A 22,082-nucleotide genomic window follows, 5' to 3' on the forward strand; every position below is an offset into this window, starting at 1 on the left:
TATGTTAATGTAGCTAGCGTTCCCCTCCCACCCCCCCCCCCCCAAGACCCCCGGATATTACACCACAAAAGGGCGCGACACTGGAGGGCTTAAGACGTATAGATATCCTTTGCTGCTTCGAATTACTTTCAAATTTCGTCGAGTTTATTTTGATTGCTTCCTAATCGTTCCACCTGAATACGAGAGCAAAAACTGCGACCACGTTGAATGGGGATGCAACTCCATATTATCCTTAGAGAAGGGTTGGAACGTCGGGAGGTGACAGCAGCGTAAAAGGTTGTGCAGAAGCCATACTGTTGCTCAACACACTGCGAACTATCGTTTTCGGGCGAGAAATACCTGGTAATCAACGTCCCAAGGGCAGGAGTGGTTTCATTGACACCTTTTATATCCCCCTCTAAGGCCTTCCAGTTTCCATACTGTATGGCACTGTGCCTGAAATGTTTCCCTCGCCACCAGTAAGAAAACTGTGTGATTTCAACTCTGGGAGTCGCGGTTCTGACCTCCATGTGGGTGACAGTGGTTGTCACGATCTTCCAATCGTGTGACACTTCCACCGCTGTGGCGGGAGAATTTTGGTGAGACTTGGTGCCAGTGTGACGTCGTTAACCATTTCACACCTCACATGAACTTCTGATCTCTAGCGTTATTTTCGCATGTATCGATATCTTGCTGCTTGCAGCGTCACCGTGTCCGGGAGTGACGTCGCAAGGCGCCACGCTTTTGCACCATTAGAGACGAATGTTGTTAACACCTTTGAGCCAAATTTCAGACTTCTGCGTCGCAGTGGTATACAATTACTGAGATTCAATAAAGTAACAGTATTGCACAGTTTATAATGTTTGTCATTATAACTGCGACAACATGAAGAATAGCATACGAAGTGTATGAGAAGAGTAATGACACAGATTTTTTATCTACCTGAGTTTTTACTTTTTTTTTAAGAATATTATCGTCCCCATCAAGGAAGTTCCGAAGTTCCCTTCGGCAGCTATACACAAGCGGAGTCATTGTCCCCTTTTTTGGCAGCAGCGCTGACAGACTTCAACGGTCACATTCTTTCCCATGTTCTCAGCAGTCTTAGGATGACTGTCCTTCTAAGACATTTTTCAATATGAGCAAAACAAAAACGTCGCAAGGACGCAGACCAGGTGAACAGAGGCGCTGTGAAACAAAAATAATGTCCTCGAGTCACAAATTCCGTAACGGAAATAACCTTGTGACTCGGGGCGTTCTCATACTGTAGCATCCACTTGTCTGTAATGCCCGGTCTTACTCAATTCACCCTTTCTTCTTTGCCTTTCAAGGACATATTTTTATAAAACATTTGGTAGAGAGTTTGGTCTGGAGGAAACTCCCTACCGTTAAATAAGCAAATCAACATTGTTTTGATCTCTCCTAGAGCGAGATTCATCTTGGAGGCGTTCTGGGCCTTCCAAAAATGATTTGAGCCAGCGCAAAACTGGTGCTCTGAATCAGGAATGTTCCCCAAACGTCTGTTGCAACTTTTCAGAGATCACACTCACAGATCCCTCAAGTTTAGCACAAAACGTGATAGCATAACGTTGCTTAAAATTCTGCTGGTCCAGTTTCGTAACACACGTCAAAAACACGACTTCACTGATGGCGGTTTCAAAAATCACGAGATGGCTGTACGGAGCTAAAACTCGAACTGAGAACCTGGAAGGGATGAGCATATCAGTGTAGATGAGTAGAGCAACACAGCATTGCCAGATCACTCACAATGTTGTCAGCCTCATTACTTTCCAGGAGAGCAATTGCCCCGAGTTAAGAGTCTCGGTCCGCCACACAGTTTTAATCTGCCAGGAAGTTTCTCATTACTTTCATCACACTTCATGCACAACAAATGTTACATATAAGTATAGCAGGGGAAATACGTTTATGACTAAATGTGTAAGTGATTTGGATGTACACAAACTGCAAGATTAAGAACACAGAACTTCCACCTCAGGTAGCAACAATGGCTCTAGTGAGAGTGGGTATCAACTGGACTTGGGTGACAATACGGCATGTCTTTCCATGCCTCTGCAATTCTATGCCAGTGTGAAGCAATCGTCTTGGGTGGTTGGTAGTGGCATGCCAATCTCTTGGAAACTCTCCGCCAAATGTTTTCAATCCAAGGAAGATCTGTAGGACGTGCTGGCCAAGGTAACAGTTGAAGACCCATCGTAATCAGGCAACTTAGGACAGCACTGTCAACATGCGGTCTTGACTTACCTTCTTTAAAGGTGATATCACAGATACCTGCGAGATAGAGCCCCATAGCATCCCTAACCGTTCAGGCTAGGAACTAGCCTTGTGAGGCGATGACGAATACTTCCTGGTCACGATTGTTCTCTGCAGAACGTCCACGCCTACCTACTTCCACAGGGATGCTGTACACGGAGAGGACTTGGTGCCACACCCATGTCAAGTGTTCTTGGGTCTACATCACTATTGTCGCAAATCTCTGCTGCTGCGTTACGGGCAACTCCAGAAATGGTCGCTGTGCCGATGGTTTGTGGTGCCCCAGACGTCTTCGTACTGACTGTGTGGATGCTCTTCTTGCTGCCCCTTTCCAGACTCAAGGTTCGTGACGTAGTGGACGGAGGAAGCAGTATGTATCGGGCGCTATTTACGTATAGCTTTTGATATCGTATATGACATTGAACACGGCCGTACGAAACCCATTGATCTCATATTCTTATGAAATTCATAGGATCGCAACCAAAGTGACGTGTAAAATAGAGAAACAATAAGCCGCAGTCTCAATAGAGCACGGTCCTGCTGCAGTCGAATTCAGATACGTACTAGTCTATTTTCTATTTCTTCCACAATGTAGGTGACAGTCAGGTTGCTATTCCACTGCTGCCCAGGGTGTCTCCAGATACGTCTTTCTGGCTATCGGGGCTAAATTGGAAGCGGGACTCCTCTGAAGACAACTCTACTCCATTCAATGAGATTCCAGGCCTGGAAACGCGGCCTGGAAACGCCGCAGCGGTTCATCGACGATATTCTCCCGTTTTCTTGCCCTTCGTGGCAAACTACCCTGGGCCTACAGTTCAGTAAGATAATGCCCACTCGTACATGACGAGATTTTCTCATGCTTGTCTTCATGCTTAACAAAGTCAAAGTCTATTTTGGCCAGTGAGGTCGTCTGACCTCTGCCCAGATGACAACGTTTGCAGCAACATGGACAGTGCCCCCAACCAGCTCGAGATTTTGATGATCTGCCATAAAAATTGGATAGAATTTGATACAATATCTCTCAGGAGGAGCCAACAATACTGTCAATCAAAGCGAAACCGAATAACTGCTTGCATAAGAGCCAGAGGTAATCCAATGCGTTACTGATTTGCTCAGCTCTTTCTCCAGAACTAATCATAAAGTTTTTCTGAAATTGTAATCATTTGTTTGACTTTATATGTACTTCATATCTATCGATTTCTGTCTCAATCGGATAATTCCTTCGTGGTGCGTCGCTTTATTATTTTCAACTTAGAGTGTATATGTATACAGAATGCACATACAGCTACTCCTAACGGGTTGGTGAAACTGCGCTGAAATGTTAATAATTTACATCTCCAAGCACATAGTGATGAAGTGCGTATCCTGCGATTTTGGCGTTTGTTGCAATTTAATGGCCAGTTATTACTATAATCAAATTAACTTATGAGATAGGGGTATGAGAATGCTCATATCTTAACAACCACGTGGCATACGGCTTTCCGACTTAAATCCAAATAAAAGTCTAATAACGCACTTGGTGCACTTTCTGCATCTAACATCGTGACAATCTCCATTAATCATATCATTCCTAGGTAAAAATTGCTCCACACAACTGTTCTTAGAGGCGGATATGCGTAATTTAATTGGGAGAGGAGGGCGTAAAATCCGTTCATATCATCCGGATCCAGAAGAATGCAGAGATGGTTCCGTAAACTAGACGATATCCTTATCCTATCCGAGTCAGAGGTTTTCGATGTACACGGCACTTGAATCTATCAATTCTTCAGTCTATACTACTTCTACTATGATTTTAACTTTCCCTGTTCGGGAGGTAATTCCACTTATCTGCTATTGCTAAAGATGTTCCATATAATTCTTCGATAACTTTCTGTTTCTAGTACCTTATTTTATGGCCATAAATAAAACATTAAAGGAGCATATGTGTGTTACTTTGTAGTTATTATTGAATGTTATCTATCCCTTCTGCCCTATTTAATCTTGACTCTTTCAAAGCACTTATAAATTTTGATTCTAATACCGGATACCTTATCTCTTCTATATCAACTCCTGCATATCATCAAGCTAACCACGTACATCACAGCTATACGTGTATAATGTACCAGCAGGATAATAAAAGCTTGTTCCCAAGAAATAAGTCGGATTCTTAGCCACTTATGTAATAACTCTCTGAAGCAGGGTATTTTCCCAGATAGACTGAAGTATGCCATTGTTATACCACTGCATAAAAAAGGGGATACGTCTGATGTCAACAACTACCGCCCAATCTCTCTTCTGACTGCCTTATCCAAAATTCTTGAAAAAATATTATATTGTACAGTAGCGTCACACCATTATAAAAATAAAGATTTAACAAAATGTCAGTTTGGTATCCAGAAGGGTTTTTCAACGGAAAATGCTATATACACTTTCACTAATGAAGTATTAAATGCTCTGAGTAACCGGAAATCACCCGTTGGGATTTTTGCTGATCTATCAAAGGCTTTTGACTGTGTAAATCATGGATTACTTCTAGATAAGCTCAAGTACTGTGGAATGAAAGGAACAGTACTCAAATGGTTTAAGTCGTACCTAACTAGAAGAGTGCAGAAAGTTGAAATAAACCGTTCACATAATATGCAAAGAACCGGTGATTTCTCAAACTGGGGAACAATCAAGAATAGGGTGCCGCAAGGTTCGATCTTGGGTCCTCTGCTGTTCTTAATTTATATTAATGACTTTCCATTCTATATTCACGAAGATGCAAAGCTGTTACTTTTTGCCGATGATACAAGTATAGCTATCACACCCGACAGACAAGAATTAACTGGTGAAATTGTAAACGATGTTTTTCAGAAAATCATTAAGTGGTTCTCTGCAAATGGGCTCTCATTAAACTTTGACAAAACACAGTATATACAGTTCCACACAGTAAATGAAATTACCCTATTAGTAAACATAGACTTAGATCAGAAATCGGTAGCTAAGGTAGAAAATTCAAAATTTCTAGGTGTATGCATTGATAAGGGGTTGAACTGGAAAAAACACACTGAGGATCTGTTGAAACGTTTGAGTTCAGCTACTTATGCTATTGGGGTTATAGCAAATTTAGGCGATATACATCTGAGTAAATTAGCTTACCACTCCTATTTTCATTCTCTGCTTCCGTACGGCATCATACTCTGGGGTAACTCATCATTAGTAAAAGAGTGTTCATTGCACAAAAGCGCGTAATCAGAATAATTGCTGGAGCTCATCCAAGATCATCCTGCAGACAATTATTTAAAGAGCTAGAAATCTCCACTGTAGCCTCACAATATATATATTCACTTATGAAATTTGTTATTAACAATCCGAACGAATCCAAAAGTAATAGCAGTGTACATGGCTACAACACTAGGAGAAAGGATGATCTTCACTACTCAAGGTTAAATCTAACATTGGCTCAGAAGGGGGTTACTTATGCTGCCTCAAAATTCTTTGGTCACTTACCTAATAGCATCAAAAGTCTGACAGATAGCCATATAGCATTTAAAAGAAAATTAAAAGAATTTCTTAATAGCAACTCCTTCTACACATTAGATGAATTTTTTGGATGTAGTAAGTGGGTAATTTCCCAATCTCCACAAAAAATTTAGTTTCATGTAATATTTTGTCTAATTTAATATCTTGTATAGACACCTTTTATTAATTATCAACCTGACACGTTCCACATCATTACGAAGTGTCGTATTCATGATCTATGGAACAAGTACTGATCTAATCTAATCTAACCACGTATAAGATACAGAAAAGTTGTGGAGAACGATTTACAACGATAGGGTTTACGGGATTCAAAGAACAAAGAGGGTATTACTGTTAATATATTCTTCTGTTACCTCTGCCTCGACTATAATGATCCGTTTCCTTTACTGCAACTAACCCTTGTTTGGCGATGAGAAGTTCTGAAAATGACAAGTCGTTCATTGAACCCAAGGCCTTGTAGCTATTGTTTCAGTGATACGAAACTGCATCGATAGCAAGTAATGTGATTACTATTCTCCACATCACACTGCAGTCAGTTATCCGGATACAAACTGGGAATCGGTTATGAAAAGTGTCCCAGAGATAAATCATATTTCGTAAATAAACAGGTAGAATAACAGAAGGATGTACTCCTGATGGTCTTGTTACGGTTTAGGTTTCGACAGCAGGTGAGTACACTGAGCGATTTCAGATTTAAAAAGTACCTTACGAAAACTCAACTATGACCTGTCATAAAGCAACAACACACTACACGACAGAATGACTTACTTCTTTAAGTGGATCCGATATGAAGAGAAAACATAATCCAACAATTCCGGATGTGGTAATTTTAATTGGCGTAAATGATTAGTTGTACGGGCAGAAGCCATAAATCATTTAATCTCTTGAAAGAAACAAGGACAGTAAAATACTGTAATAATAATGGAGATTATTCGATACACTCTCTACCTGCTGTAACAAGATACAGTGGTTTTAATTTCCGGCTTTCTCGTTCAGATCCGGCAGCCGAAAACATGGAACACACAACGTGGAATGTGAGACTGAAAATTTCTGTTATTTTTAGGCGTAGCTGCTCTGTCGGGTACTCGCTGACACCCCTGGTCTAGGGGTAGCGTCTTTATTTTAGTAATCAAAACGTTCTTCGAACCAGGTCACGAATTAAAGTTTGAATAAAAATCATCACCACTGGTGGCCGAAGTCTTTCGGCACAAGAAGTAGCCCTCATTCTGTCAGCAGCCTTCTCAAAGAGGGCAGAGGAGTAGACAGAAGTTCAGGGCATTCACTTGCCCTTGGGGTGGGAATAAGCGCCTAAAGGTGAAGGAATCAGCAATGAATAATTGATGAGGATGCAGAAAGCAATGAAAATCACTGCATTAAAGACACATAACGTGTATCAGCAGGACATGTAGCATGCCACGGGAAAAGTATCATGATGATCTCTCCATTGGCAAAAATTCTGGAATAGCTTCCATTCGAATCTCTGCGGGGGGGGGGGGGCGGCGTGGGGGGGGGGGGCGGCGTGGGGGGGGGGGGGCTGACTGCCAGGGATGAGGTGACGAGGTAACCAGGATGAAAGTCTGAATAACTAACGAAACGACTGCGGTCCGCGAGTCGGGGCGTGGACTATCGGAAGTTTGAACGTGTTAGGGAAGGTAAAGAGTCTGAAAATGGAAATGCAAAGACTCAGTCTATATGTAGTACGGGTCATCAAAATGAAATGTAAAGAAAACAAGAGTTTCTTGTCACATGAGTATAGGCTAATATCAACGGGAGGAGAAAGTGCCATAATGGGAGTACGATTCGTTATGAATAGGAAGGTAGGGCAGGGAGTGTGTTACTGTGAACAGTTAAGTGATAGGTTTGTTCTCATCTGAACTGACAGCGAACCAATACCAACAACGGCAGTTCAGCTGTACGTGTGGAACTAGTTAACATCGCAGCCCCGGGAAATTTATGAGACTGACATTCACCGCCTTGTGTCACAGTGGGACAAGTGTCTCAACAGCCAGGATCAATACTTCTAACATACAGGTAACAGTTTCTGAAATTATGCCTCCGGCTGGTTTCTTTTTGAACGCCCCTTATACGAGTCGATGAGGAATGAAGTAAGTAGAAATTGCGAGGAAGCTAAGACGAAATGGCAGCGATGTGAAGAAATTGCAAAAGAAATGATTCTCGGAAAGAATGATTCAGCAGATAGAAAAATCAAAGCATCATTCAATGTAATCAAAACCAAGGGCGGTAACAGTAGGAGTGCAATGGGAAATCCACTTTCAATTTCTGAGGAGGTAGCGGACAGGTAGAAATATTACATTGAAGGCCTTTATAAGGGGAAAGATTTTTCTTTTGTGAAAGAAGAAGAAACAGGAGTCGATATAGGAGACTTAAGAGATCCGGTATCAGAATCAAAATTTAAAAGACTCAAAATCAAATAAAACAGATGGGTTGATAACATCCCATCAGAGTTTCCAAAATCATTGAGAGAAGTGGTTACTTACCGACTATTCACGTTGTAGATTCTATTAGTGTCTCGATAACCGGGTGGCGGAGCTGGCAAGGGTGAGTATCATCTTAACAGCTAATGCAGCCAAGGTCCTGACAAGAATGACATACAGACGAATGGAGAGAATATCGAAGATGTGTTAGATGACGATCAGTTTGGCTTTAGAAAAGATAATGGCACGGGAGAGGCGATTCTGACGTTTCGGGTGATAACACAAGTAAGACTAAAGAAAAATTAAGACACGTTCATAGGATTTGTGGCTCTGGGAAAAGCGTAATTGGTGCAAGATCTTCGAAATTCTGGGAAAAAAGGGGTAAGCTATAGGTGGAGACGGGTAATATACAATACGCACAAGAACCGCGAGGAAATAGTAAGAATGCAGGACCAAGAACGAAGTTCTCGTATTAAAAAAGGGTGTAACACAGAGATGTAGCCCTTCACCCCTAATGTTCAGTCTGTATATCGAAGAAGTAATGATAGAAATAAAAGAAAGGTTGAAGAGAAGAGTGATATTAAAAACCAAAGTGAAATGATATCAATGATAAGATTCGCTGATACTATCCCCAGTGAAAGTGATGAAGAATTACAGGATTTGCGAATGGAATGAACAGTGTAATGGGTACAAAATATGGATTGAGAGTTAATCGAAGAAAAGGCGAAAGTAATGAAAAGTAGCAGAAATGAGAACAGCGAGAAACTTAACTTCGGGATTGATGGTCACGAAGTAGTCGCCATTAAGGAATTATACTACCTAGGCAGCAAAATAATCTAGATGGACGGAGCCAGGAGGAGCTCAAAAGCATACTAGCACTAGCGGAAAGGGCATTCCTGGCCAAGAGAAGTGTACTAGTGTCAAACATCAGGCTTAATTTGAGGAATAAATTTCTGAGAAAGTGCGTTTGGTGATCAGCATTGTTTGGTTCTGAAACATGAAGTGTGAGAAAATCAGAACAGAACAGAATCGAAGCATCTCAGATGTGGTGTTGCGGATGAATATTGAAAATTAGGTGGACTGTTAAGATAAGGAATGAGGAAGTTTCGAGCAGAATCGGAGAGGAAAAACGTATGTGGTAAACACTGATAAGGAGAAGGGACAGGATGATAAGACATCTGTTAAGACATGAGGGAATGACTTCCATGGTACTAGAGGGAGCTGTAGAGGGCAAAAACTGTAGAGGAAGGCAGAGACTGGAATACGTCAAGCAAATAATTGAAGACGTAGTTTGCAAGTGCTCCGCTGAGATGAAGAGGTTGGCACAGGAGACGAAATCATGGCGGGCAGCATCAAACCAGTCAGAAGACTCATGACTCGAGGAAAAAAAAATCGCTCTTCGGTTTACTGTCTTCAATCATGTGTCATGTGTCGTGCGTGTGTGTGTGTGTGTGTGTGTGTGTGTGTGTGTGTGTGTGTATTTGAAAACTTGCGCAACCACCATCGAACAATGAAGTACTTCTTAGTCTTTCAAACACGTCAGTCGTACAAACTCTTTTTCTGACCCTGCTCTTTTATACCACTCATATGGTTTGATTCAACACTATGGAGGTGAGAATTCATCAATCAAAGCATGGTTAGGAGACACGGGCTCTATACAGAAAATCGTTTGATTTTATCTCCCAGTATTCTCCGAGATAAAAAGGACTTCGCAAAGTATTACTGGTACACAATAAACAGTTATGTTACGTTTACCAAAGATTCCATTTTCACGCCCTCGTGCCCGCGCATGAGGAATAACAGCCCTGTCAAACATCTGGGTTTGCTATAAAACGTATGGCAGCGAAGCGCAGAGCCTGTCAGTTGATTTGTTCTACATTAGAAAAACGCCGTAAGAAGTTGCAGTTCGGAGCTGTAGGAATAATTTATGAGGAATCTTCCACAATGTCACCTGCCATGCTGTACTACTTTTTGCTCCTTCTGCTTGACTCTTGGAAGCAGTACCCTTATAACAGGCCCCTGAACTCGTTGATACCGTGATCCAGATACACCTCCTGTCGAGACATTGTTCCTACCAATTCCAGGTAGAAATGGCATAACAACGTGGTACCCAAGCAACCGTGAATCATTGCGCGGCTTCAGTCACAAGCCACTACCAACAGCTGATAACGCTTAAATGTCTCAAAAACACCTTACACCATTTTCACAAAATCCTATATCCAATTAATTTCTAACACCATGGCGTTTTAAAAAGAGTGATAAAATCAAATATTTATTTCCAATTTCGTCTATCTTGTCGATTAGAGAAGTTACGTCTTTTGCCGCTCATTGTTTATGCTATTCTAACAAAACCTGTTTCGCCCTTTCATACGAGTTTTATCAGTGGTTTGCAATTGTATATACTTTCCAGGTATTCATTTACTTATCTGCTGACTCTATCTACATACAGCATAGTTTTCTAATTGACGACACGCTACATTTAACATTTCACATTGCCCACTGGTTATATGCACAGAAATGTGCAGATGTAACCCACCATCAGTTGGAAACCTGTGAGTATCTAGTGCTTTCAAAAGAACCAATGTGTATAAGAAAATAATACAAAATTGAAAAGCACCGATGATTTCTAGTGCGAATAGATGAAGCATGTTTCATTAGGAAGAAGGAAAAAAGAAAAAAAACGTTTGTTACATAAGATTACCTACGTGGAATACATAAGTGAAGTTGCAACTATATTGTCACCGTGTAAAGTCTCTCATAAACATAAAATCGTATCTCCCTTCCCATAAAGTCCTACAGGAATACACCAGAAACATATGTACAGCGCCTCAGGTGCAAATCTTTTGACTGGACGATTACCAGTTGGTGATTTGAGGTGGTTCGATGTTTTGTGAAAGAATCTAGTATCATATCACATCTCCTACTGTCGTAAGCTCTAGCCCTATTAACATGACTGACGTATTTCTAGAACGGGCCTACGAAATCTGCAAAATATGCTAAGTTGATGTTTAGTCATCGACCAGAAGCTTTGGTCAATTGACCATCTTCAGTCGACGGATACCATATCAGGTTAAAAGAAGATTCCTTGGCGCTAAGTGCATAATTATTGTCAGATGCAACATGTTATATAAGTTACGTATTTCTTGCCATGGGGCCATCCTTTTATCTGATGTAATGGTATCCGTTGCTTGACCGAAACTCGTTGTCAGTAACCCAAAATTATAACAGATTTTGACGGTTTCGTGAAACAGTTCCTTAAGTACAGGATTTGTCATATATTTCTGCAGGAGGTAGTATTGGTCGAAACTATAAGAATAACTCCTGTAATGATATGTCCGGAAACCAATGACTGTTGACATATGGGTCAGTTTCTGTATGTCCATCTTTTCAGAGATGATTGCGGGACTCGGCTGTTCGATACAGGATGTCAAATCACACACCTTTCAGCCGTCTAGGCTGTTTGCAAACTAGACGGCTGAAAGATGTTTGATTTGACATTCATGGGTCAATTTGTCATCTCCTCTTCACGTATGTTACGCATAAGTAGACACTACAGGCAGTGGTTACCAAATATATTAATACGTCCTTCAGCCGTTCTTCGCAGTAATTTCAAATACGCCGGGCTCTATTCGGTTGCGTCAGGTACACTGTTCCCTGTCAAGTCTGCACATTGTCGACGGGTTGGGCATACACCAATGCCTTTGAATGTCTCTATAGCCAGCAGTCCAACGGCTTCAGGGAGAGTGTACAGGGAGCCAATGCTACCGAACCTCTTCGACCAAACCATTTCCCATGAAGCGGTGCGGTGAGGTAGTGTGCACTATACACAGAAAATGGCTGGTATCCCATAGCGCATAAACTGCAGTCACTGTCTTTCTGCAGGAGTAACTTCTTCCAGTAGCCGAAGGATGATCCTGAAAATACGGTCTACTTCTACGTAACAGACAGAGAGGAATAAGAAGACAGATTGATCCAAATTTCAACTTGTTCCGGTTTCCCCACACATAAATACTTAAACCAGTACCACCCGCTGTAGGTATACGTCTCTGAGCACTGACGTTGTGTGGCACTGTAGCAGCAAATATGATGTGACGTAATGAGAAGAGTTGACTACTAGTGTAGTTGCAGTGGACGGGCATCTCAGTATGTTGCCTTCCCCGTCAAAAAATATTTACTTTACACATTTTAGTCCTTTCACTCGCATTTCCACATCAGAGTAGTTTGTTGAGCGATTCTCGGAACTACTGCACGAAACAATACTTTAATGTAGCCTCATCGAATGATTTATTGCCTACAATTCATACAACATCAATATTTCATGCCTCGCGACAGCAGAAAATTTGTTAAGATAAAACTTTACTGAAAATGTGAGCAAAGAATAAAGGTGCCTGTGGAACATTTCATTAATCTACTGTTACATTTCTGTTGTTTACTATAAACTTGTCCTTTATTTCAGATTCTCAGTCGCTGTCGTCTGGGTACAGTAAATGAATTTCCCATTAGTGACAAATAATTCGAATGTACACTCACGGGAGGATGTGACTTTCACAGAAATGTATAAGGCCTATTCGGCTGCCCTGTAATAAGACTTGGTTCAGCCTTAGCCGCTGATGACACTCTTATGTCTTAAATCTCTTTACAGATTATCTCCTGGGATCCCCACAGGAGATCCATTATAGTGGTTCTGATATCGTTAGAATTTTCCGTCGGGAAAAGAGTTTTTTACCTGACTTACTAAGTTAGATGCATTCTCGTTGCGTTAGTGTTATCTCAGATAGAATAGTTTGATGCCTGCATGACTTTTTTATGGCGATAAGCCAGTTAGAGGTAAGTCTGTATATATTTTGCTCAGTTTGTCTATATTACTTTTGTAATTGGATAAATAAATGGTTTTGGAGAGAGTTATGTGCATAATGTGGGATAAAATTTACTAGATGCTTGTATTAACACTTATTTCCAAACTAGATATAAAAGACAATAGTTTACACTTAGTGAAGCGGGTTTTACAACACTAGGCCGTTTCACTATAGAACTAGTATCTGAAGTGATCGTTGGTGTGGTAAATAATAGTTTATGAACACACACAACACTATTGTACAGAGTTCGCCACAGTGTCTTAGACACCAGGACCAAGATTTAGATATTGCATGTTATTACATTTAGTATGAGGTAGAAGAACAATATCTGTTACACGATGGAGTGTTGCAGACTGCACGCTGAGTGGATAAAAAGGTTGTAGATATTATTCTCCTGTGACATCCACATACCACAATAACAATTGTGTTCCTTTGTAAAGGTTCACTACGGAAAGTGGCTTATTTAAGGTAACGAAGTGAAAGACACCCGTCTACTGGTAGTTCCATGTGGAATGTGTAATAATTTCTGGGAATATTCGTAAAGGCCACCACACATTCAGTAAGAAGAGAAGCATATACCCAACGTGTTACCTGTTTTGCACGATTATGGCACATGTTTATAAGTCACAAATGCTGCTATAGTACGACGTGATAGTCAAAAGATTTTGAGAACTCGCGTAACAAACTTTACGATCCTACTGAATATGATAGCGTCAGCCATTAAAGAGTAGCTTTAGCGAAACCGGCTGCGGTGCCACATTAAAAGTTTTCCCGTACTTCGAGTCTTGTCGCATTCTATTCCGATCTTCCTCGAAAGACTTGTAACGCTAGAAGCACTAAAGTTTCTTCGAAAAAGAACACTAATAGTTGTGGTAATTGTGGTATTACAATCATAGTCTAATAGAGATGTGATAAGAAAAGATGATGAAATGATAAATGCGTACCGGTACTGAAAATTTATCACAGTAAAATCGTAACACTTACACTTCTTCATTGGTAGCCTGATCACATTTCGGGTGGTATATACAACATAAAAATATAGAACACACAATACAGACTTGGACCAGGCATGTTTTCTGAATGCCAATTAGAGAAAAGCTGATTTTATTTTTATTAGTAATACCAGAAAACACACCTCATTATCATCTTAAAAGAATGATCGTTCAGAAATAGGTACTGACGCCAACCATACACGTTTAAACATACATACGATTACGGGAGGTGTCAAATGGTTACAGCACCAGAAAGTGAAGCGTAATGTAATCTCATGAAATTATCTTTGTCCCTGTAACAACGTAGACGCATTCTGCACAGGCTTTAAAAACTTTTCATGTGACGATAAATGTTTACAGCAGAAGGCAGATATAGCCTAAAGTGACTCAATTACGATACATGGATGTATCGATACATAAATGTCTGCTTTATCACGATTCCTTATAAAACCTCTCCATAAATCAAACACTGCAATTTATATTGTTATTATTATTGACAAAATTTTCTCGATGTTCTAGCTGCGTCCAATGAATTCTCGTCCTATTGCTCCTCGGTCATTGTCACGTGGTGCCTGCCGTGTGGTTGCTACTGCCGTCATTATATAGGCATGCTGCAGACTTTGACGTCACTGGTGCTCAATCGGTCGCGCTTACTTCAGCCTTCCGATGGGCAAGTCCCAAGCTGTGCTTAGGTAGTATATTATTTTTACAGTGAACATGTAGTGTTTTATTTAAACTATATAAATGTTAGAAATGTTAACGGAACGTAACTGCGTCTTTACCGAGTGTCGTAAGAAGTTTTTATAAAAGAACCAATTGAGATAAAGATTTTTGACAACATCCATATAAAGTCTGCGGTACAGTGTTAAGAACAGCTTGGAATCCAGCTACCGAAAGAATGAAGCGGACATGGCAATGGACTGGTTGCTAGTAAGGTCACAGGAGCTAACGTGACTACACAGGGTGTTTCAATGTCTTTGCATAAAACCTGTAGGGGTGATAGGTCACGTCAAGGGGAACAACTTTTTTTCAACACAAAATGTTCGCTAACGTCTCCCGATAACGCTAGACGTCTTTTTAATATTAGTTGTACCCCTGAGAGACTGGAGAGGGTAGGCAATCTGCAGGAAACATTTGGAATGTATGTTGCGTATAATCCAGGCATCTGCTTTCCGAGAAGGGCGGTAGCCCCAGTGTGGCGGCGCGGTTCCTTCCGTCCCTTTACGACGAACCTGTACCTACCTGTAACATTGTCTCAGCAGACCATCAGTAGGGAAGCCGAGCGAAGCCTACTGTACTTCGACGTGAACCAGGACACAATTAAAGTCACTAATCTACGTTTCGGGAGAAAGTTTTCACACGAAATGGAAGGTTGGAAATTTTGTCCCCAATTAACTTAGATGATCAAGTATCACTGCCAAGCCCGTGCTAGTCTTAACACAGTCACTCGCAATCCCTTTCACTCACATTAGCAAGTTTATGGTGCTGCATTTCCCGAAAACGTAATAGCTACAAAAATACGGATTGTTTTTGACTGAGAATGCTCGATAAATATTAGGTCTGTCGGTAGCTAATGCAGTCACAGTTTTTACCCACCGACTTGCTCAATACGCCACGCGGAATTTATGTCTTTTCTCGTCACAAAATTCACCTAAAAATTCTAAAATTTCTACACAACCATCGGAATAATTATGCCGTCACTTTACAACACTTTTGATGTATGAAACACCGCTAGATCCAGCAACTTATCATCTCCATTGGAAGTACTACTACACACGTCCGAACTGTTAATGGATAGGCTCCAACTCCTCTCTAGAATACTCTCAGTCTTCTCTACCAGCAGAAAAAGGCTCGCGAAGAATATTGCTTTACCATTGGTCAGTTTACTCAACATCCAACGGCAAAACAACATTCTCCCGCGTCAGTCCGCGCTTTTCATCAATAACCAATCGCAAAATACTAAACCTAACGACTGCACTTTTTACCGACGTAATTATCTGATATGCTGAAGTTTTGTTTATGCATAAAGTTATTTACTATTGTTATTTGTACGTGAATTAACTTTCCCTTTACCATAAACTTACTTTACAAATACATTCTACAAAAATTCCCTTTGTCCACATACATACTTCTTCGAAATGTTCCCGCACTAAATCCCACTACATAACTCGTTAAACAATTATCTTCATATTAACCGTAAACTACACTCACGCATCATTCATACTGCTAAAACACATTTATAATATTTTACATATACAACAAGACATAATAACACATTATGAAAACAGTAGAACAGTTTATGAAAAACATACTATCACTTTAGTGCACTCTAGTGGGCACAATCAAAACAAAACCACAGTTCCCTATCCAATACTGTCCTCTATCGGCTGATACATAAACTACGTGCGCGTCCAGTCTCGCGTTACCATCTGTCACTATCCAGCTCTGAGACACATCTCCCACTTAACCGCCTCCAAGGCAGGATCGGTATACGGCGCTACGCCTCACCAGGAAACTTAAGTTTGTGATTCCATTTCTCAAATATCTTTCTCAGTTTAGAGGCACTCATTCTTTAAGTGTTCTTATTGAAAATCAGTCTGCCAATATTCTGTGATAGTCAGTTTGCAGATGCAACACCTGGTTAGTGGACTCTAACAGTTCGGTGTCTCGCAAGATTACATCGCAGGGAAGCATCAGCTAACATTTGGTCTCTAACAAAAATTGTTTCCCATGACGTGATCGAGCACCACTGGAACCTTGACGCAAAGAGACTGAGACGCCCCTGCATGAGAATGGCAACATTAACCACATAACAGTCGCCTCATGATTCTGGCTAATGAGCGTTCAGTCGAAATTTCGAGGGTTTTTAACGACTTGACGCAAGTGGAGGCTGAAGAAGACTTTATCTGTTTCTATCGCTGTAAAACCATGCATTCGTTTTTATTATTAGTAGCTGAACAAGTACTGTTTTGTGAAAGATTATAAAAAAAGACAAGACTCGAACGCATCATGTGCAAACTTGTGATATGGCACATCAGCCGACTGCGCTAACGCTTTTCTCGATGGCTGGTGCTCTTTGAGCATTGTTCAGTATGCTCGTAAGTCTCTGAACCTTCTCTAAAGGCTAGAAAAGCTTATCATATTAGAATAGTAGAGGCTACATCTGATTAGGTACTACAACCGCGGTAAGGACGAGCAAAATCGGTGTATGCTTCCCTTGGGGATAAAAGTGGAGACGCTAATACGGCCGGCGGCGAGGAAGTTCCGGTGGATCTGAGCGCGTTGCGTGCAGAATGTGACGAGACTCGCTGTTGCAGGACCAAGAGCAACCAGCGCTGGCTCAAGCTGCGTACCACGGTGCAGTTGTCGAGCGCCATCTCCACCTCCGCGCAGAAGAAGCCGCCGCTCAAGCGCGAGGACTCCTTCCTGAAGCGTTTCTCCACCCGCCAGATCCCAGAGACGCAGGTGAGTACGCCTCGCCAGCTGCCAGCGCCGCACAAGCCTAGGCTCGCTAGCCCGACAACAGCTTTCGGTCTCTTGATGTAAAGGCTTTGTCCTGAGTGAGCTGTTCTTTTGTTCTCCAAACAAGACCTTAATTGATTACATTAATTATTGCTGGCTTTTCCGCCAGCTGCGAGTGGGACTCGCACTCTTAGCGTTGTGTACAAACATACACTACTGGCCATTAAAATTGCTACACCAAGAAGAAATGCAGATGATAAACGGGTATTCATTGGACAAATATATTATACTAGACCTGACACGTGATTACATTTTCACCCACTTTGGGTGCATAGATCCTGAGAAATCAGTACCCAGAACAACCACCTCTGGCCGTAATAACGGCCTTGATACGCCTGGGCATTGAGTCAAACAGAGCTTGGATGGCGTGTACAGGTACAGCTGCCGATGCAGCTTCAACACCATACCACAATTCATCAAGAGAAGTGACTGGCGTATTGTGACGAGCCTGTTGCTCGGCCACCATTGATGAGACGTTTTCAATAGGTGAGACATCTGGAGAATGTGCTTGGCCAGGGCAGCAGTCGAACATTTTCTGTATCCATAAAGGCCCGTACAGGACCTGCAACATGCGGTCGTGCATTATCCTGCTGAAATGTAGGGTTTCGCAGGGATCGAATGAAGGGTAGAGCCAAGGGTCGTAACACATCTGAAATGTAACGTCCAATGTTCAAAGTGCGTCAATGCCAACAAGAGGTGACCGAGACGTGTAACCAGTGGCACCCCTTACCATGACGCCAAGTGATACGCCAGTATGACGATGACGAATACGCGCGTCCAATGTGCGTTCACCACGATGTCGCCAACCACGGATGCGATCATCATGATGCTGTAAACAGAACCTGAATTCATCCGAAAAAATGACATTTTGCCATTCGTGCTCCCACGTTCGTCGTTGAGTACACCATCGCAGGCGCTCCTGTCTGTGATGCAGCGTCAAGGGTAACCGCAGCCATGGTCTCAGAGCTGATCGTCCATGCTGCTGCAAACGTTGACGAACTGTTTGTGCAGATGGTTGTTGTCTTGCAAACATCCCCATCTGTTGACTCAGGGATCGAGACGTGGCTGCACGATCCGTTACAGCCATGCGGATAAGATGCTTGTCATCTCGACTGCTAGTGATACGAGACCGTTGGGATCCAGCACGGCGTTCTGTATTACCCTCCTGAACCAACCGATTCCATATCCTGCTAACAGTCATTGGATCACGACCAACACGAGAAGCAATGTCGCGATACGATAAACCGCAATCGGGATAGGCTACAATCCGACCTTTATCAAAGTCGGAAACGTGATGGTACGTATTTGTCTCCTTACACGAGGCATCACAACAACTTTTCACCAGCAACGCCGGTCAACTGCTGTTTGTGTATGAGAAATCGGTTGGAAACTTTCCTCATGTCAGCACGTTGTAGGTGTCGCCACCGGCGCCAACCTTGTGTGAATGCTCTGAAAAGCTAATCATTTGCATATCACAGCCTCTTCTTCCTGTCGGTAAAATTTCACGTCTGTAGCACGCCATCTTCGTGGTTTTAATGGCCAGTAGTGTAATTGTGTATACTGCCGGTTCATCCCTTCTGGGAATCGAGAAGGTTATAATCTACCCCGCCTCCTTCCTACTTGCAATTATTGTCCACAATAAGCAAGTTCTTTTGTGAAAAACTTGAGAGGAGCGAAGATTACAATAATCTTTCTGGTTTGCTCAGCTTGTCATGTTGAGTTGACCCAATTCTTCTTGTTTAGGGGCCTCGTCTTTGAAGTTGGAAATGTCATATTTTAGGTCTTCACGGCTGGACTGATCTCATTAAGTTTGAAGATCGTTGTTGCAAAATTTTTATTTTTACGTAAATCTGTTCTCTCACATTTTAAGATGTTATACAGTCTTGTGATTTTTCAGACTAACAAAGCCGAAATCACATTGTTCGCACAAAATACACAATTACGTCCGATCATGTCAGAGGGTTTCTTAACATATGAATTTCTAGTACTTTCTGTTACATTATTACTTTCGATTATTATTTCATAAATGAATACAGAAATAAACGTAGTAACCTGCACAGTATTGCGTAATTAATAATAGAAATTTTAAGTGTGCCAATAGTTCGTAAGTTCAAATATTTCTAAAGAAATAATTTCAACTGTACATTGAGAACTAGCACTTATCAGTTGAAACATTAACAGGTACAAAGAACGGTTGAAATTAGACAGATTGTGGCCCTACTGCTAAGTATAGGAAACGGCGTCAATATTTTCCCACTAAAAGGTTCGGAACCTGTCGACGCGACTCCGTATTGCTATACAGCGGTTTTACAGTTTAACGAACTAATCGTTGCGTGGTTACGTATAGACAATTCGATTTGACGAGCCCCTCAGCCTCGGATGATGTCTGCAGTAGTAGGAGCAATACGTTGCTCACAGAAGTATGCCCATAAAACTAAAAGCACCAAGAACGTTATTTAGTTATCTTGCACATAGCTAGTTTTACCTCCTTCGTCGTTATCAAGCCACATTACAATATAAATTGTGGTGGGTGGTGGTTAGTGTTTAACGTCCCGTCGACAACGAGGTCATTAGAGACGGAGCGCAAGCTCGGGTTAGGGAAGGATGGGGAAGGAAATCGGCCGTGCCCTTTCAATGGAACCATCCCAGCATTTGCCTGAAACGATTTAGGGAAATCACGGAAAACCTAAATCAGGATGGCTGGAGACGGGATTGAATCGTCGTCCTCCCGAATGCGAGTCCAGTGTGCTAACCACTGCACCACCTCGCTCGGTATAAATTGTAATGCTTACAGCATACTGTAATCGACACAGCTTTTTGGAGCAAAACGTTACTCACAGAGATATGCCCATAAAACTAAAAGCACCAAGAACCTTATTTCATCATTTGGCTCATAGCTAGGTTTACCTACTTCGGCGTTATCAAGCCACATTAAAATTGAAATTGTAATGCATAGAGCATACTGTAATCGACATACCTTTGTGAAGGAAAATCAATATGTAGTTACGTACTGCTCACAGGAACTCTTGGGTGTTGTTTTGAAGACCTACATGAATTATAGTGTATTTCACATCTGTGATTCTGATTTTTGAAACAAATAATTTCTCTTCAGTCCCTTTATTGTTCTTGGATACTAGCACAAATGCTTGAAATACCCAAGATCAAACAAACGGTCCTCCATTTCGTAAAGTTATGGTGATTATTATACTTTAAATGTGAACATTTAACTGCTTGCTTCGGGTCTGGGTGGTGGTGCTAAGAGGCATCTAAATACCGGTTTCGTTAGTCGGCTTTCTATACGCTCTGTGACCTAGAGTGTTATCAGATCTTCTGTATACCAACACATCTAGAAAAGGGACACCGACCTCACTCTCAACCTACGACGATGGCCCACCAATGGTAGCCATAAGAATTTTAGCCAATACTACCGCTTCTCTTGCACTAACGCGGGGAAACTCCCCTTTATAAGAGAACGCGGCACTCGTCTCTGACAGTGTTCTAGCTGTAGTGGACACCGGAAGATACTGAGGAAGATCCCGGCAGAGGGATTGAAACGTCGATTATTTTTGAGGAAATACGACGCGGCCTAATAAGCCAGAAGATTTTAACTTCATTGACAACGTCATGCAGATTTACATGTGGGATAAATTAAGGAGAGGTATTGCAGGATGTCCACATGCACCAACCATCACCTAACACTTGTCATACGCGCTGGCGGAGGAATGAAACGTCCTTGCAGACCTTGTGGCCAGTGTGGAAGCACGTCGCACAACAGGAATTGCCACCTTTGCTGAGATCACACACCCTATTAAGAACAATGTCTCGGCTTTCTCCAGGGGACCAGTATGATTTGTGGTAACTTCAAAACAACTATTTTCATTTACTGAAAGTGACATTTATATTTGTCCCATGGCGTATTTATTTCAGTTACCTTCTTTACTATACTGTAGTAATTATGTCTACGCAAGGGCCCACTTTCATTGAGCTATGTTACTTGGAAGTTACACATCATGCGAAAGATACTTTCGTCCCTAAGTTTTGCACAGCAGTGAACATTTTACCTAAGCTAATTTGTTTTTAATTCACACGTTTAGGTCCTACAACAAACGTTGATGATTGGCTAATTTTGACAGGCACAGTTTGGAGCCACCTAGTTTCTGATCTTTGATCTAACAATGTTAAGAGCCACACATATTAATATGATGATGGAATGGTATCTGAAAACTAGATAGTTATATAATAACTAGTGTAGAATATTACACAATCGTCCTGAGTTTTTCATTCGTATTGTTGCATGTGCCGTAATGGCTGTGGTGACAGTGTGTGTTCGCACTGTTACTATCAGGAAGGGGCTACAATGGGTTAAGTTGCTTGATTGCGTGCCCCGGGAGAAGCCCTTCGTGACCGAGGCTAACCAGATGAAAGGATTCCGCAGGGCGCCAGCGCTGAGTAGTATCCCGTGTGGCGGAGCCGAGTGGTATTTTAGGGCGCGCAGTTCAACGAGTCTTGCTCCGATGGCTGGTTCT

At 41.7% G+C, this 22,082-nt stretch overlaps 1 protein-coding gene across 1 annotated transcript in view; it reads left to right on the top strand.

The window, feature by feature from the left end:
* Positions 1 to 22,082, top strand: part of LOC126101299 (cyclic nucleotide-gated cation channel alpha-3-like) — an 881,849-nt gene that overhangs the window by 131,004 nt on the left and 728,763 nt on the right. Inside the window, exon 4 of the mRNA XM_049911978.1 lies at positions 17,352 to 17,499. Coding sequence (XP_049767935.1) covers positions 17,352 to 17,499 — 148 coding nt within the window. The remainder of the gene's footprint in view (positions 1 to 17,351; positions 17,500 to 22,082) is intronic.

The sequence above is a fragment of the Schistocerca cancellata genome, chromosome 9 (assembly GCF_023864275.1).
Source record: "Schistocerca cancellata isolate TAMUIC-IGC-003103 chromosome 9, iqSchCanc2.1, whole genome shotgun sequence".
Taxonomy (NCBI): domain Eukaryota; kingdom Metazoa; phylum Arthropoda; class Insecta; order Orthoptera; family Acrididae; genus Schistocerca; species Schistocerca cancellata.